Source organism: Salmo salar, chromosome 17, assembly GCF_965601325.2.
Source record: "Salmo salar chromosome 17, fSalSal1, whole genome shotgun sequence".
Lineage (NCBI taxonomy): Eukaryota > Metazoa > Chordata > Actinopteri > Salmoniformes > Salmonidae > Salmo > Salmo salar.
The window spans coordinates 40,684,340-40,702,500 of record NC_138307.1 but is presented as its reverse complement, the minus strand read 5'-3'; the positions used below and the strand labels follow the sequence as shown (position 1 = coordinate 40,702,500).

Sequence of the window (18,161 nt, the reverse complement as noted above, 5' to 3'; positions counted from 1 at the left end):
CTGCCTCTCTCTCTCTGCCTCTCTCTCTCTCTGCCTCTGTCTCTCTCTCTGCCTCTCTCTCTCTGTCTCTCTCTCTCTGCCTCTCTCTCTCTGCCTCTCTCTCTCTCTGCCTCTCTGTCTCTCTCTCTCTGCCTCTCTCTCTCTGTCTCTCTCTCTCTGCCGCTCTCTCTCTCTGTCTCTCTCTCTCTCTGCCTCTCTCTCTCTCTGCCTCTCTCTCTCTGCCTCTCTCTCTCTGTCTCTCTCTCTCTGCCTCTCTCTCTCTCTGTCTCTCTCTCTCTCTCTCTGCTGTATAAACCTTGATCAAGACACAGTGATGTTTGTCCTTGACTCAGATCTACTGAGGTAGTAATGACATGGTTTCTAAAAGAGAAAAAAAACCCTGAAGGCTCCTATTACTTAAACAAATGTAGGTGTAATCAGGACCACGTCCCACTGAGATGAGCTGCAGAGAGAGGGACAGGGATGAGGGACTGACTGACTGGCTGGGGACTGAGTCTCTAATGGCAGAGAGAGGGACAGGGATGAGGGACTGACTGACTGGCTGGGGACTGAGTCTCTAATGGCAGAGAGAGGGACAGGGATGAGGGACTGACTGACTGGCTGGGGACTGAGTCTCTAATGGCAGAGAGAGGGACATGGATGAGGGACTGACTGGGGACTGACTGACTGGCTGGGGACTGAGTGTCTAATGGCAGAGAGAAGGACTGGGATGAGGGACTGACTGACTGGCTGGGGACTGAGTCTCTAATGGCAGAGAGAGGGACAGGGATGAGGGACTGACTGGGGACTGACTGACTGGCTGGGGACTGAGTGTCTAATGGCAGAGAGAAGGACTGGGATGAGGGACTGGGATGAGGGACTGGGATGAGGGACTGGGATGAGGGACAGGGATGAGGGACTGGGATGAGGGACTGGGATGAGGGACTGGGATGAGGGACAGGCTGGTACCCAGCTCTGAGCTACAGAGGACTGAGTCTCTGAGGGAATAGAGTGCTGTTTGATACCCAGCCCCCAGCTCTGAGCTACAGAGGACTGAGTCTCTGAGGGAATAGAGTGCTGTTTGGTACCCTGCCACCAGCTCTGAGCTACAGAGGACTGAGTCTCTGAGGGAATAGAGTGCTGTTTGGTACCCAGCCACCAGCTCTGAGCTACAGAGGACTGAGTCTCTGAGGGAATAGAGTGCTGTTTGGTACCCTGCCACCAGCTCTGAGCTACAGAGGACTGAGTCTCTGAGGGAATAGAGTGCTGTTTGGTACCCAGCCCCCAGCTCTGAGCTACAGAGGACTGAGTCTCTGAGGGAATAGAGTGCTGTTTGGTACCCAGCTCTGAGCTACAGAGGACCGAATCTCTTTAATTAGCCTTTAACATCTCGTCCGCCTGCTCTGTGGTGGAGAACACTTGTTTGTTGAGAGGGAGAGCAGGTTTCCGAGGTCTGCAGTATCTGTCTAACCTCTCTGCTCCTCACGTCATGTCTGTGGCCTTGCAGCAGCAGGCTAATGAGCACTTAGAGAGTTTTTTGGGGGGGTTTAATAAGGCCCCTCTTATTTGACTGTGATAAGCAGCTCGGAGGAGAAGAGAGACAGCAGAGATCCAGGCACGGTAATTAGTGTAAATTGACTGTTTCTCTATCTCTGTCTGTCTCTCTCTTTCTCTCCCTGTCTCCCCGTCTCTCTCTCTTCCCATCTCTCTATCCGTCTCCCCGTCTCTCGCTCCGTCTCCCCGTCTCTCGCTCTGTCTCCCCGTCTCTCTCTTTCTCTCCCTGTCTCCCCGTCTCTCTCTCTTCCCATCTCTCTATCCGTCTCCCCGTCTCTCTCTCTTCCCATCTCTCTATCCGTCTCCCCGTCTCTCTCTCCGTCTCCCCGTCTCTCTCTCTCTCTCTCTCTCCCCGTCTCTCCCTGTCTCCCCGTCTCTCTCTCCGTCTCCCCGTCTCTCTCTCCGTCTCCCCGTCTCCCTCTCTCTCCCCGTCTCTCTCTCTCTCTCCCCGTCTCCCTCTCTCTCCTCATCTCTCTCTCTCCGTCTCCCCGTCTCTCTCTCTCTCTCTCTTTACCTTGAAGGAGGAAAGCAGCAACCTTCTCTGTTTGTTGTGAGATGAAAGGCAGGACGACCTGTGACTGTGTTCGGTTAGCTTTCTAACCCAGACAGTACAGTCTACCATGTCGTGGACAAGGCAAAAAAGGTCAAAACCAGATCAGAGTCCAGGAGGTACAGAGTGGCAGACAGGGTCAGGGTCAAGGCAGGCAGAAAGGTCAGGCAGGCGGGTACAGAGTCCAGAAACAGGCAAGGGTCAAAACCCGGGAGGACTAGAAAAAGGAGAATGGGGAAAAACACTGGGAGACAGGAAACACAGGGATAAATACACAGAGAGACAGGAAACACAGGGATAAATACACAGAGAGACAGGAAACACAGGGATAAATACACAGAGAGACAGGAAACAGGGATAAATACACAGAGAGACAGGAAACAGGGATAAATACACAGAGAGACAGGAAACACAGGGATAAATACACAGAGAGACAGGAAACACAGGGATAAATACACAGACAGACAGGAAACACAGGGATAAATACACAGAGAGACAGGAAACACAGGGATATATACACAGAGAGACAGGAAACACAGGGATAAATACACAGAGAGACAGGAAACACAGGGATAAATACACAGAGAGACAGGAAACAGGGATAAATACACAGAGAGACAGGAAACACAGGGATAAATACACAGAGAGACAGGAAACACAGGGATAAATACACAGACAGACAGGAAACACAGGGATAAATACACAGAGAGACAGGAAACACAGGGATAAATACAGAGAGACAGGAAACACAGGGATAAATACACAGAGAGACAGGAAACACAGGGATAAATACACAGAGAGACAGGAAACACAGGGATAAATACACAGAGAGACAGGAAACACAGGGATAAATACACAGAGAGACAGGAAACACAGGGATAAATACACTGTTACAGAGAGACAGGAAACACAGGGATAAATACACAGAGAGACAGGAAACACAGGGATAAATACACAGAGAGACAGGAAACACAGGGATAAATACACAGAGAGACAGGAAACACAGGGATAAATACACAGAGAGACAGGAAACACAGGGATAAATACACAGAGAGACAGGAAACACAGGGATAAATACACAGAGAGACAGGAAACACAGGGATATATACACAGAGAGACAGGAAACACAGGGATAAATACACAGAGAGACAGGAAACACAGGGATAAATACACTGTTACAGAGAGACAGGAAACACAGGGATAAATACACAGAGAGACAGGAAACACAGGGATAAATACACAGAGAGACAGGAAACACAGGGATAAATACACAGAGAGACAGGAAACACAGGGATAAATACACAGAGAGACAGGAAACACAGGGATAAATACACAGAGAGACAGGAAACACAGGGATATATACACAGAGAGACAGGAAACACAGGGATAAATACACAGAGAGACAGGAAACACAGGGATAAATACACTGTTACAGAGAGACAGGAAACACAGGGATAAATACACAGAGAGACAGGAAACACAGGGATAAATACACAGTGAGACAGGAAACACAGGGATAAATACACAGAGAGACAGGAAACACAGGGATAAATACACAGAGAGACAGGAAACACAGGGATAAATACACAGAGAGACAGGAAACACAGGGATAAATACACCGGGGGAAATCAGCGACACCTGGATGGGGGTGGAGACAATCACAAGGAACAGGTGCAACAGATCAGGGCGTCTCAGTCTATTGTGATTATACCTTTAAACTAAGGCTTTATACAGGTAATTAATTATACAAACCCACATTGACTTTCCCTCTCTGAGTGATCGCCTGTCACCCAGCCAAGTCACTCTACACGGCTGGAAGCCAAGCAAATAGCACCAGTGGAAACGTTGATCAGCCACGCCGTAAAGGTTAACTGCTGATCAGCCATGCCTTAAAGGTTAACTGGCTCACCACAGGAGTGGAAACACTGATCAGCCATGCCTTAAAGGTTAACTGGCTCATCCCAGGAGTGGTAACATTGATCAGCCATGCCTTAAAGGTTAACTGGCTCACCACAGGAGTGGAAACACTGATCAGCCATGCCTTAAAGGTTAACTGGCTCATCCCAGGAGTGGTAACGTTGATCAGCCATGCCTTAAAGGTTAACTGTCTCACCACAGGAGTGGTAACGTTGATCAGCCATGCCTTAAAGGTTAACTGGCTCACCACAGGAGTGGTAACATTGATCAGCCATGCCTTAAAGGTTAACTGGCTCACCACAGGAGTGGAAACACTGATCAGCCATGCCTTAAAGGTTAACTGTCTCACCACAGGAGTGGTAACATTGATCAGCCATGCCTTAAAGGTTTACTGGCTCACCACAGGAGGGGTAACACTGATCAGCCATGCCTTAAAGGTTAACTGCTGATCAGCCATGCCTTAAAGTTTAACTGGCTCACCACAGGAGTGGTAACACTGATCAGCCATGCCTTAAAGGTTAACTGGCTCACCACAGGAGTGGTAACACTGATCAGCCATGCCTTAAAGGTTAACTGGCTCACCACAGGAGTGGTAACATTGATCAGCCATGCCTTCAAAGATAACTGGCTCATCCCAGGAGTGGTAACATTGATCAGCCATGCCTTAAAGGTTAACTGTCTCACCACAGGAGTGGTAACATTGATCAGCCATGCCTTAAAGGTTAACTGGCTCACCACAGGAGTGGAAACACTGATCAGCCATGCCTTAAAGGTTAACTGTCTCACCACAGGAGTGGTAACATTGATCAGCCATGCCTTAAAGGTTTACTGGCTCACCACAGGAGGGGTAACACTGATCAGCCATGCCTTAAAGGTTAACTGTCTCACCACAGGAGTGGAAACATTGATCAGCCATGCCTTAAAGGTTTACTGGCTCACCACAGGAGGGGTATCACTGATCAGCCATGCCTTAAAGGTTAACTGGCTCACCACAGGAGTAAACCACTCTCAGCCCGTATTGTTCCCGTGTTTTTATCACCATAGCAACAGCATAACCACATGGCGCCCCAGCCGTTAAACTGTTTGGAGGATTTCCTGTGTGGTTTATTAGCGGTCCTGTCCCATGTCACCACTATCTGTTGTTGTTTGTTTACAGACTGTTGATGTGTGTTTTGACAGTTCAGGGATTGTTTGTGTTTCTGTCTGTTGGTTCACTGAAGGGTTTGAAGTCTTGTTAGCAAAGTTTAAGTGTTGTTATTTATTTATTTCACCTTTTTATTTAACGAGGCGAGTCGGTTAAGAACAAATTCTTATTTACAATGACGGTCTACCAGAAGGCAAAAGGCCTCCTGCGGGGACGGGGGGCTGGGATTCAAAATACAAAAATAAATACAAATAAATATAGGACAAAACACAACATGAAAACAGGGCAGCAACACAACATGACAGCAACACAACATGACAACATGGCAGCAACACAACATGACAACATGGCAGCAACACAACATGGAAACATGGCAGCAACACAACATGAAAACAGGGCAGCAACACAACATGAAAACAGGGCAGCAACACAACATGACAGCAACACAACATGACAACATGGCAGCAACACAACATGACAACATGGCAGCAACACAACATGGAAACATGGCAGCAACACAACATCACAACAAGAGAGACAACACAACATGGCAGCAACACAACATGGAAACATGGCAGCAACACAACATGACAGCATGGCAGCAACACAACATGGCAGCAACACAACATGAAAACATGGCAGCAACACAACATGAAGACATGGCAGCAACACAACATGACAACATGGCAGCAACACAACATGACAACATGGCAGCAACACAACATGACAACAAGAGAGACAACACAACATGACAACAAGAGAGACAACACAACATGACAACAGGGCAGCAACACAACATGACAACATGGCAGCAACACAACATGAAAACATGGCAGCAACACAACATGGCAGCAACACAACATGGCAGCAACACAACATGGCAACATGGCAGCAACACAACATGGCAGCAACACAACATGGCAGCAACACAACATGGCAGCAACACAACATGAAAACATGGCAGCAACACAACATGAAAACATGGCAGCAACACAACATGGAAACATGGCAGCAACACAACATGACAGCATGGCAGCAACACAACATGAAAACATGGCAGCAACACAACATGAAAACATGGCAGCAACACAACATGGAAACATGGCAGCAACACAACATGGAAACATGGCAGCAACACAACATGACAGCAACACAACATGGAAACATTATAGTGTATTGTCCTGTCATTCTCCAGGTTATAGTGTATTGTTCTGACTGCTCAGGACAAACTCACTGAGACCCACATGCGATTAGTATGAAGAGTACAGATATTTAGAGAAAGGTCAGCAGCTGTCGTGTGTGTGTGTGTGTGTGTGTGTGTGTGTGTGTGTGTGTGTGTGTGTGTGTGTGTGTGTGTGTGTGTGTGTGTGTGTGTGTGTGTGTGTGTGTGTGTGTGTGTGTGTGTGTGTGTGTGTGTGGTCAATTGAAACATATTTCTGTTCCCCTTAATGATACCCTTGCCTTAATTGGATCATAGGATTACATTCACGTTTTGCAGCAATACTATTCCGTTATTATGTCAGAGGATTTCAAAACAAAAGTCCTTCCAGTCTCTTTCAATCCTCTTGAACACGATATGTAATTATAAAGACAACTGCACAAACTTGGGAAAAAAATGTCTTTGGCGACAGATGAATGGTAAATGTAAATAGCAGTGTGTAATATGGATAATCTACATTCGTATCCCGGTGGCTGTGTCTAAATCACATGAATATTGTGTTACTATCAGAAGCTTTACATGAATCATTAATGCTGCTTGTGGGCTGTTATTTAAGCTGTTTAAATATTCATGTTCTGGACTGACTCCCTATACATTACCCCAGTCAGTGGTACATATCTCCCTATACATAACCCCAGCCAGTGGTACATATCTCCCTGTACATTACCCCAGTCAGTGGTACATATCTCCCTGTACATTACCCCAGTCAGTGGTACATATCTCCCTATACATAACCCCAGCCAGTGGTACATATCTCCCTATACATAACCCCAGTCAGTGGTACATATCTCCCTATACATTACCCCAGCCAGTGGTACATATCTACCTATACATAACCCCAGCCAGTGGTACATATCTACCTATGCATTACCCCAGTCAGTGGTACATATCTCCCTATACATTACCCCAGTCAGTGGTACATATCCCCCTATACATTACCCCAGTCAGTGGTACATATCTCCCTATACATAACCCCAGTCAGTGGTACATATCTCCCTGTACATTACCCCAGTCAGTGGTACATATCTCCCTATACATTACCCCAGTCAGTGGTACATATCTCCCTATACATTACCCCAGTCAGTGGTACATATCTCCCTATACATTACCCCAGTCAGTGGTACATATCTCCCTGTACATTACCCCAGTCAGTGGTACATATCTCCCTATACATTACCCCAGTCAGTGGTACATATCTCCCTATGCATTACCCCAGTCAGTGGTACATATCTCCCTATACATTACCCCAGTCAGTGGTACATATCTCCCTGTACATTACCCCAGTCAGTGGTACATATCTCCCTATACATAACCCCAGTCAGTGGTACATATCTCCCTATACATTACCCCAGCCAGTGGTACATATCTCCCTGTACATAACCCCAGTCAGTGGTACATATCTCCCTATACATAACCCCAGTCAGTGGTACATATCTCCCTATACATAACCCCAGTCAGTGGTACATATCTCCCTATACATTACCCCAGTCAGTGGTACATATCTCCCTATACATAACCCCAGTCAGTGGTACATATCTCCCTATACATTACTCCAGTCAGTGGTACATATCCTTGGCTGATTTACAGGTAACTGCCAAAATAAAGGAAACACCAACATTAAGTGTCTGAATAGGACGTTGGGTCGAACCGAACCGCCAGAACCACCAGAACCTCGGCATTGATTCTACATGTGTCTGGACTCTATGGGAGGGATGCGACTCCATTCTTCCATCAGAAATTCCATCATGTGGTGTTTTATTGATGGTGGAAAACGACTCAGACGCACACACACACACACACACTCACACGCTTGTTTTGAGGGTGAAATTTCAACCACAGAATTAGGTCATGGTGGTAACCAACCTGCAATAAATAATGTTGAACGTTCTAGATGGAGTGAACGTTCTAGATGGAGTGAATGTTCTAGATGGAGTGAACGTTCTAGATGGAGTGAACGTTCTAGATGGAGTGAACGTTCTAGATGGAGTGAACGTTCTAGATGGAGTGAACGTTCTAGATGGCGTGAATGTTCTAGATGGAGTGAATGTTCTAGATGGCGTGAATGTTCTAGATGGAGTGAATGTTCTAGATGGAGTGAATGTTCTAGATGGCGTGTATGTTCTAAATGGAGTGAATGTTCTAGATGGCGTGTATGTTCTAGATGGAGTGAACGTTCTAGATGGAGTGAACGTTCTAGATGGAGTGAACGTTCTAGATGGAGTGAACGTTCTAGATGGAGTGAATGTTCTAGATGGAGTGAACGTTCTAGATGGAGTGAACGTTCTAGATGGAGTGAATGTTCTAGATGGCGTGAATGTTCTAGATGGAGTGAATGTTCTAGATGGCGTGAATGTTCTAGATGGAGTGAATGTTCTAGATGGAGTGTATGTTCTAGATGGCGTGAATGTTCTAGATGGAGTGAATGTTCTAGATGGAGTGAATGTTCTAGATGGAGTGAATGTTCTAGATGGAGTGAATGTTCTAGATGGAGTGAACGTTCTAGATGGCGTGAATGTTCTAAATGGCGTGAATGTTCTAGATGGCGTGAATGTTCTAGATGGAGTGAATGTTCTAGATGGAGTGTATGTTCTAGATGGCGTGAATGTTCTAGATGGAGTGAATGTTCTAGATGGAGGTTGAATGTTCTAGATGGAGTGAATGTTCTAGATGGCGTGAATGTTCTAGATGGAGTGAATGTTCTAGATGGCGTGAATGTTCTAGATGGCGTGTATGTTCTAGATGGAGTGAACGTTCTAGATGGCGTGAACGTTCTAGATGGAGTGAATGTTCTAGATGGCGTGAATGTTCTAGATGGAGTGAATGTTCTAGATGGAGTGAATGTTCTAGATGGCGTGTATGTTCTAGATGGAGTGAACGTTCTAGATGGCGTGAACGTTCTAGATGGAGTGAATGTTCTAGATGGAGTGAATGTTCTAGATGGAGTGAATGTTCTAGATGGCGTGAATGTTCTAGATGGAGTGAATGTTCTAGATGGAGTGAATGTTCTAAATGGCGTGAATGTTCTAGATGGCGTGAATGTTCTAGATGGAGTGAATGTTCTAAATGGCGTGAATGTTCTAGATGGCGTGAATGTTCTAGATGGAGTGAATGTTCTAGATGGAGTGAATGTTCTAGATGGCGTGAATGTTCTAGGTCGTTCTGTGCAGAACCTCGAACGGTATTGATCGCTCTTGAGCCATATACTTTTAATGGGATCTCAGCTGCAGGTCGTTGGTTCTGTTATTGGGACGACGCCCATGAAATGAAATGTATGCATTCACTACTGTAAGTCGCTCTGGATAAGAGCGTCTGCTAAATGACTAAAATGGTTAAATGTAATTTAGGTGACAACTAATCCAAAAATCGGACGTTGTTTTTTCTCCATTTTGAATTTGGTTGTGTATTTAGATGGTTAAAAGGATAGTGATAACTTAACGCACTATTTGGCTGTCTTTTTCATTGGCTGAGATATCTTCTTCTAACCATGGTAACCAAAATAACGGGTAACTGGGCATTTTTATACATGACCCTAAGCATGATGGACGCTACTTCCTTAATGAACTCAGGAAGCAGCCCTGTGTAGAAGCAGGTGTTTTCAAAATGGCCGACTTACTCCAGGGGTTTTCCATGATTGTTGTCACCGTTACCTGAACGTCGTCCTCTGTCTATATATATATATATTACAAAACATCACCAGACCTGAATGAAACTACGCTATGAGGGACATCTTTCATTCAGACTCAGGGAGGGTCCAAAATGGCACCCTATTCTCTGTAGAGCCCTGGTCTAAAGTTGTGCACTCTATAGGGAATAGGGTTCTATAGGGCTCTGGTCTAAGTAGTGCACTATAGATAGGGAATAGGGTTCTATAGGGCCTGGTCTAAGTAGTGCACTATAGATAGGGAATAGGGTGCAATTTGAAATGCAATCCCAGCCTGGACCACAGAGAATAGAGAGAGTCTTGTTACTTACTGGATTATCCGTCATCATACTCTTTGGAGAAATAAATAGTGTCTATCCAAACTCAGAAATACTAAGAATAAAACCAAGACCTCAGTTTTATGTTTCATCTGAAGTACATTTATAGAATAGTATTTGATATTGCTGTTCTACTCTGAAGTACATGTATAGAACAGTATTTGAATAAAGTAGTGAATGAAAGCCAGTGTTTGAACATCCCAGCATGGTGTTGCATTGAGGCTGGAAGAGCAGCTCTGTAGAAAATCTGGTTTCTTTGTCAGAAGCTGTTGACAAAATGACAAGCGCTTAGACATGACTTAACATTTTCATACAATACAATAAATAACATTCCTTAGACACAATGCTGAGCTTCTGTATGCAAATTCAACGCTCCATCTCTTCCCCTCTGAGTCTTTCCTCTCTCTCTCTCTCTCTCTCTCTCTCTCTCTCTCTCTCTCTCTCTCTCTCTCTCTCTCTCTCTCTCTCTCTCTCTCCCTCTCTCTCTCCTCTCTCTCTCTCTCTCTCTCTCTCCTCCCTTCTTACAGAGTCCCATCTCTTCACATCTGAGTCTTTCCTCTCTCTCTCTCTCTCTCTCTCTCTCTCTCTCTCTCTCTCTCTCTCTCTCTCTCTCTCCCTCCTCCCTTCTTACAGAGTCCCATCTCTTCACATCTGAATCTTTCCTCTCTCTCTCTCTCTCTCTCTCTCTCTCTCTCCCTCCTCCCTTCTTACAGAGTCCCATCTCTTCACATCTGAGTCTTTCCTCTCTCTCTCTCTCTCTCTCTCTCTCTCTCTCTCTCTCTCTCTCTCTCTCTCTCTCTCTTCTTACAGAGTCCCATCTCTTCACATTTGAATCTTTCCTCTCTCTCTCTCCTCCCTTCCCTTCTTACAGAGTTCTTCCTGGAGCTCCTAGACAACAGCGAGAAATCCCTGAATACCATGTTCACTCGGACCTACGGGAAGCTGTACATGCAGAACAGTGAGCTGTTCCAGGACCTGTTCACTGAGCTGAAACGCTACTACACCGGAGGGAACGTCAACCTGGACGAGACGCTGAACGACTTCTGGTCCCGTCTGCTGAGAGGATGTTTCAGCTGCTGAACTCTCAGTACCACTTCACCGACGACTACTTGGAGTGCGTCAGTAAATACACCGACCAGCTGAAGCCTTTCGGTGACGTGCCCAGGAAACTAAAAGCCCAGGTCACGAGGTCCTTCATCGCTGCAAGGACCTTCGTCCAGGGCCTCATGGTGGGCAGGGAGGTGGCGAACAGGGTGGCTAAGGTACGTTGCTCAGTTTATGGTCTTCTCACCCTGACCCCTGACCCCTGACCCTAACCCTAACCCTGACCCCTGACCCCTGACCCTAACCCTAACCCTGACCCCTGACCCTAACCCTAACCCTAACCCTAACCCTAACCCCTGACCCTAACCCTAACCCTAACCCTAACCCCTGACCCTAACCCTAACCCTGACCCCTAACCCTAACCCTAACCCTGACCCTAACCCTAACCCTAACCCTCCATTTATTTATTTATTTATTTATTTATTTATTTATTTATTTGTGTGTTTGTCGGGCGGTTCAATAGCACTTATCTTAACACTCAGTGTGGGACGTTGATCCGTCTATTGTGGTCTTGCCTTTGTGTAGTAGCACTTATTATTGCCCTGTATCGGTACTTTTTATTTGTGTGTTTGTCGGGCGGTTCCCCACTCCTGAAATTCTACTCCTCGAAATCCTGATCCCCTATCCTAGACCCTTATATTCCACCCTAATTCTAAAATCCTAATTATCTACCCTAATTTATAGATCCTCATGCCTAACCTTAACCCCTAGACCCTAGATCTAAACCTGATTCTTGGATTGATCCTAACTTTAACCCCAACCCCTGGTTATTCGGTCCCAACCCTTATTTTTCCATTTTCACCTCAATCTCTGCACCTTTCTTACCTAACCCCTACCCGAACCCTCATATCCCTTTATCTAATCCTCATACCCCTCTAGTTCTGATCTTAACCTTTATATCCCCTTATCTAACCCTAACCTTTACACCTGCTTACCTAACCCCTAACCCTAACCCTAACCCTAACCTTTACACCTGCTGACCTAACCCAACCCTAACCCTAACCCTAACCCTAACCTTTACACCTGCTGACCTAACCCCTAACCCTAACCCTAACCCCTAACCCTAACCCTAACCTTTACACCTGCTTACCTAATCCTGACCTTCGATACCCCGTTATCTGCACCCTAACCCTTATACCTGCTTATCTGACCCTAACCCTGACCTAACCCTGACCCTAATCCTAACCTTGATACCCCGTTATCTAACCCTAACCCTTATACCTGCTTATCTAACCCTAACCCTGACCTAACCCTAACCTAACCCTAACCTAACCCTAACCTAGCCTAACCTAACCCTAACCTACCTAACCCTAACCTAACCCTAACCCTAACCTAATCCTAACCTTGATACCCGTTATCTAACCCTAACCCTAACCTTAACCTAACCCTAACCCTAACCCTGACCTAACCCTAACCCTAACCTAACCCTAACCCTAACCTAATCCTAACCTTGATACCCCGTTATCTAACCCTAACCCTAACCCTAACCCTAATCCTAACCTTGATACCCCGTTATCTAACCCTAACCCTAACCCTAACCCTAATCCTAACCTTGATACCCCGTTATCTAACCCTAACACTAACCCTAACCCTAATCCTAACCTTGATACCCCGTTATCTAACCCTAACCCTTATACTCCCTTATAATCCTAACCTTAACCTTTTGTATCCCTTTATGTAACCTTTATATCCCCTTAGCTCTAACCTTAACCTTATACCCCTTATCTAACCCTAACCCTTATACCTGCTTATCTAACCCTAACCCTAACCTAACCCTAACCCTAACCCTAACCCTAACCTAACCCTAACCTAACCCTAACCCTAATCCTAACCTTGATGCACATGGGGACAAAGATCGTACTTTTTGGAGAAATGTCCTCTGGTCTGATGAAACAAAAATAGAACTGTTTGGCCATAATGACCATCGTTATGTTTGGAGGAAAAAGGGGCTTGCAAGCCGAAGAACACCATCCCAACCGTGAAGCACGGGGGTGGCGGCATCATGTTGTGGGGGTGCTTTGCTGCAGGAGGGACTGGTGCACTTCACAAAATAGATGGCATCATGAGGGAGGAAAATTATATGGATATATTTAAGCAACATCTCAAGACATCAGTCAGGAAGTTAAAGCTTGGTCGCAAATGGGTCTTCCAAATGGACAATGACCCCAAGTATACTTCCAAAGTTGTAGCAAAATTGCTTAAGGACAACAAAGTCAAGGTATTGGAGTGGACATCACAAAGACCTGACCTCAATCCTATAGAACATTTGTGGGCAGAACTGAAAAAGCATGTGCGAGCAAGGAGGCCTACAAACCTGACTCAGTTACACCAGCTCTGTCAGGAGGAATGGGCCAAAATTCACCCAACTTATTGTGGGAAGCTTGTGGAAGGCTACCTGAAACGTTTGACCCAAGGTAAACAATTTAAAGGCAATGCTACCAAATACTAATTGAGTGTATGTAAACTTCTGACCCACTGGGAATGTGATGAAAGAAATAAAAGCTGAAATAAATCATTCTCTCTACTATTATTCTGACATTTCACATTCTGAAAATAAAGTGGTGATCCTAACTGACCTAAGACAGGGAATTTTTACTAGGATTAAATGTCAGGAATTGTGGAAAACTGAGTTTAAAAGTATTTGGCTGAGGTGCATGTAAACTTCCGACTTCAACTCTTCGTACATTCTGTATCAGGGTCTTTCCTCAAACTACGCTCGACAATTTGTTACAGCTGTTGATAAATCATTGATCATAATCTCCCAATTTGTTTTAATTTTATTACCTTTAGATATAAGGGGAACATAGCTATATTACATAAAATTAACAAGTTGATTTTAAAACCCGTTTAAAACCCGTTTCTCGTGCTTGGTATCTGGACATGGGTTCTTCAGGTATTTCTTTACGTAATACTCGGACGAGCATTTTGTTGTCGAGCTGTTTCATTACGGCCTGATATTTTCACACGTCGTCCTCTGATCTAGGAAGGACTTTTATGAATCACAGTCAAGTTATGAACAGCTGTGGTGATGGTGTATGGAATGACGACAACAACAACAGCTGTTGTGATGGTGTATGGATAATCGACAACAACAACAGTTGTTGTGATGGTGTATGGAATAACGACAACAACAGCCCAAGTGCTGGAAAAAGCTGTTTGTGAGGAATGTCCAGAATATTTAGTTGTTATCTGCTTGATTGACAAGCAGGGTCTCGTTAGAGGCTACCTGCTGGTTACTGGCCCGACGCTTCTAACTCACTAGGTCTACCTGCTCGGTTACTGGCCCGACGTTCTAACCACTAGGCTACCTGCTGGTACTACTCAGGCCCATGCTGACTCTAACGCACTAGTGGCTACCTATGCCTGCTGGTTACTGGCCCAACGCTCTAACCACTAGGCTACCTGCTGGTTACTGGCCCAACGCTCTTAGACCGTACTCAGCTCTACCTGCTGGTTACTGGCCCAACGCTCTAACCACTAGGCTACCTGCTGGTTACTGGCCCAACGCTCTAACCACTAGTCTACCTGCTGACGTTACTGGCCCAACGCTCTAACCACTAGATTACCTGCTGGTTACTGGCCCAACACTCTAACCACTAGACTACCTGCTGGTTACTGGCCCAACGCTCTAACCACTAGGCTACCTGCCGCCCCTCCACTCTAACCACTAGGCTACCCTGCCGCCCCTCCACTCTAACCACTAGGCTACCCTGCCGCCCCTCCACTCTAACCACTAGGCTACCTGCTGGTTACTGGCCCAACGCTCTAACCACTAGGCTACCTGCTGGTTACTGGCCCAACGCTCTAACCACTAGGCTTCCTGCTGGTTACTGGTCCAACGCTCTAACCACTAGGCTACCTGCTGGTTACTGGCCCAACGCTCTAACCACTAGGCTACCTGCTGGTTACTGGCCCAACGCTCTAACCACTAGGCTACCTGCTGGTTACTGGCCCAACGCTCTAACCACTAGTCTACCTGCTGGTTACTGGCCCAACGCTCTAACCACTAGGCTACCTGCTGGTTACTGGCCCGACGCTCTAACCACTAGTCTACCTGCTGGTTACTGGCCCAACGCTCTAACCGCTAGGCTACCTGCTGGTTACTGGCCCAACGCCCTAACCACTAGTCTACCTGCCGCCCCTCCACTCTAACCACTAGGCTACCTGCCGCCCCTCCACTCTAACCACTAGGCTACCTGCCGCCCCTCCACTCTAACCACTAGTCTACCCTGCCGCACCAAAATCAACCACTTTGTTGTTCAAGTCACACAGGAAGTGACATATTGTAACTTTAATCGTTAGGAATTATAGATGAGAAAACACGCGTACAGCTTTTTTTTAAATCAAACTCACCATATTTTATTTTTTTTAAATGTTGATTTGTAAACTAATACTTTGCTCTGTAAGAAAAAGACATCTGTTATCAGATCATAAATACTCAACTTTAATGAGAAATAATTTGAAATATCACTAAAGCTACACGGCTTAGTGGTGAAATCTCCCATGTTTAAACCTCTTGTTTGCTTTTACTTACAACAGTTATGTAAGTGGGTTTTTTTTCTTCCTCTGACGTGAACATTCATCTTATATAACGTTGATGAGGAGCGACGATGTGTTTTAGTTTCGAGACGACAGTTTGAAAGAGATTCAACTGGTTCCCCACTCGCACACGCCTTTGTTTGTTGACCCCAAAAATCATTACTAATGATTTGTACAACTGTTTTTTTTGGAGCTGCTTTAGGCTGTTTGGAGTTTAGGCTTGTTTCCTCTGGCCCCTGAGAGGAGACGGGCTTAAAGACGCCGCCTGCTGCGGTCTGACAGTGATAGAATGCTGCCGCATCACCTCTATCGGCCCTCTGAGCGAAGAGGAGAGAGAGGGAGGGAGGGAGGGAGAGCTGAGGGAGGGAGGGAGGGGGTAGAGAGAGGGAGGGAGAGAGAGGGAGAGGGGGAGGGAGACAGGAGGTAGAGAGAGGGAGGGAGGGAGAGAGAGGGAGGGAGGGAGAGCTGAGGGAGGGAGGGAGGGGGTAGAGAGAGGGAGGGAGGGAGAGCTGAGGGAGGGAGGGAGGGAGAGGGACAGGCGGTAGAGAGAGGGAGGGGGAGAGAGGGAGGGAGGGAGGGAGAGCTGAGGGAGGGAGGGAGGGAGGGGGTAGAGAGAGGGAGGGAGGGAGGGGGTAGAGAGAGGGAGGGAGGGGGTAGAGAGAGGGAGGGAGGGAGAGGGGGAGGGGGAGAGGGAGGGAGGGAGACAGGAGGTAGAGAGAGGGAGGGAGAGAGGGAGGGAGAGGGACAGGGGGTAGAGAGAGGCAGGGGGAGGGAGGGAGGGAGGGAGGGAGGGAGGGAGGGAGGGAGGGGAGGGAGGGAGGGAGGGAGGGAGAGAGGGAGAGAGGGAGAGAGGGACAGGGGGTAGAGAGAGGGAGGGAGGGAGGGAGGGAGGGAGGGAGGGAGGGAGGGAGGGAGGGAGGGAGGGAGGGGGGGTAGAGAGAGGAAGGGGGAGAGGGAGGGAGGGAGGGAGGGAGAGGGGGTAGAGGGAGGGAGAGAGGGGGTAGAGAGGAAGGGAGAGAGGGAGGGAGGGAGGGAGGGAGAGGGGGTAGAGGGAGGGAGGGAGGGAGGGAGGGAGGGAGGGAGGGAGGGAGGGAGGGAGGGAGGGAGGGAGGGAGAGGGGGTAGAGGGAGGGAGAGAGGGGGTAGAGAGGAAGGGAGAGAGGGAGGGAGGGAGGGAGAGGGGGTAGAGGGAGGGAGGGAGGGAGGGAGGGAGAGGGACAGGGGGTAGAGAGAGGGAGGGAGGGAGGGAGGGAGGGAGGGAGGGAGGGAGGGAGGGAGGGAGGGAGAGGGACAGGGGGTAGAGAGAGGGAGGGGGAGGGAGGGAGGGAGGGAGGGAGGGAGGGAGGGAGGGGGGGTAGAGAGAGGAAGGGGGAGAGAGGGGGTAGAGAGGAAGGGAGAGAGGGAGGGAGGGAGGGAGAGGGGGTAGAGGGAGGGAGAGAGGGGGTAGAGAGGAAGGGAGAGAGGGAGGGAGGGAGGGAGAGAGGGAGGGAGGGAGGGAGGGAGGGAGGGAGGGAGGGAGGGAGGGAGGGTAGAGAGATGGAGGGAGAGAGATGGAGGGAGGGAGAGGGACATGGGGTAGAGAGATGGAGGGAGGGAGAGGGACAGGGGGTAGAGAGATGGAGGGAGGGAGAGGGACAGGGGTAGAGAGATGGAGGGAGGGAGGGAGGGAGGGAGGGAGGGAGGGAGGGAGATGAAGGGAGAGAGACATGGGTTAGAGAGATGGAAGGAGGGAGAGGGACATGGAGTAGAGAGATGAGAGGAGAGAGAGAGAGATGGGGGGAGGGAGACAGACAGGGGGTAGAAAGATGGAGGGAGGGAGAGGGGGAGAGGGAGAGATGGAGGGTGTGGCTGGCAGATGTTTTGTTGGACCAGGTATTTAATGTCATTCTAGTGTTTAACCTTTCCCCAACGGCACAGAGATATAGAGATATAGGGGTATCAGAGATATAGAGATATAGGGGTAACAGAGGTATAGAGATATAGGGGTAACAGAGATATAGGGGTAACAGAGATATAGGGGTAACAGAGGTATAGAGATATAGGGGTAACAGAGGTATAGGGGTAACAGAGATATAGAGATATAGGGGTAACAGAGGTATAGAGATATAGGGGTAACAGAGGTATAGAGATATAGGGGTAACAGAGATATAGAGATATAGGGGTAACAGAGGTATAGAG

At 47.4% G+C, this 18,161-nt stretch overlaps 1 protein-coding gene across 1 annotated transcript in view; it reads left to right on the top strand.

Moving 5' to 3' along the window:
- Positions 1 to 11,421, top strand: part of LOC145850415 (glypican-6) — a 143,230-nt gene extending 131,809 nt beyond the window's left edge. The window contains exon 3 of the mRNA XM_082963323.1: positions 11,213 to 11,421. Coding sequence (XP_082819449.1) covers positions 11,213 to 11,421 — 209 coding nt within the window. The remainder of the gene's footprint in view (positions 1 to 11,212) is intronic.
- The last annotated feature ends 6,740 nt before the right edge of the window (positions 11,422 to 18,161 follow it).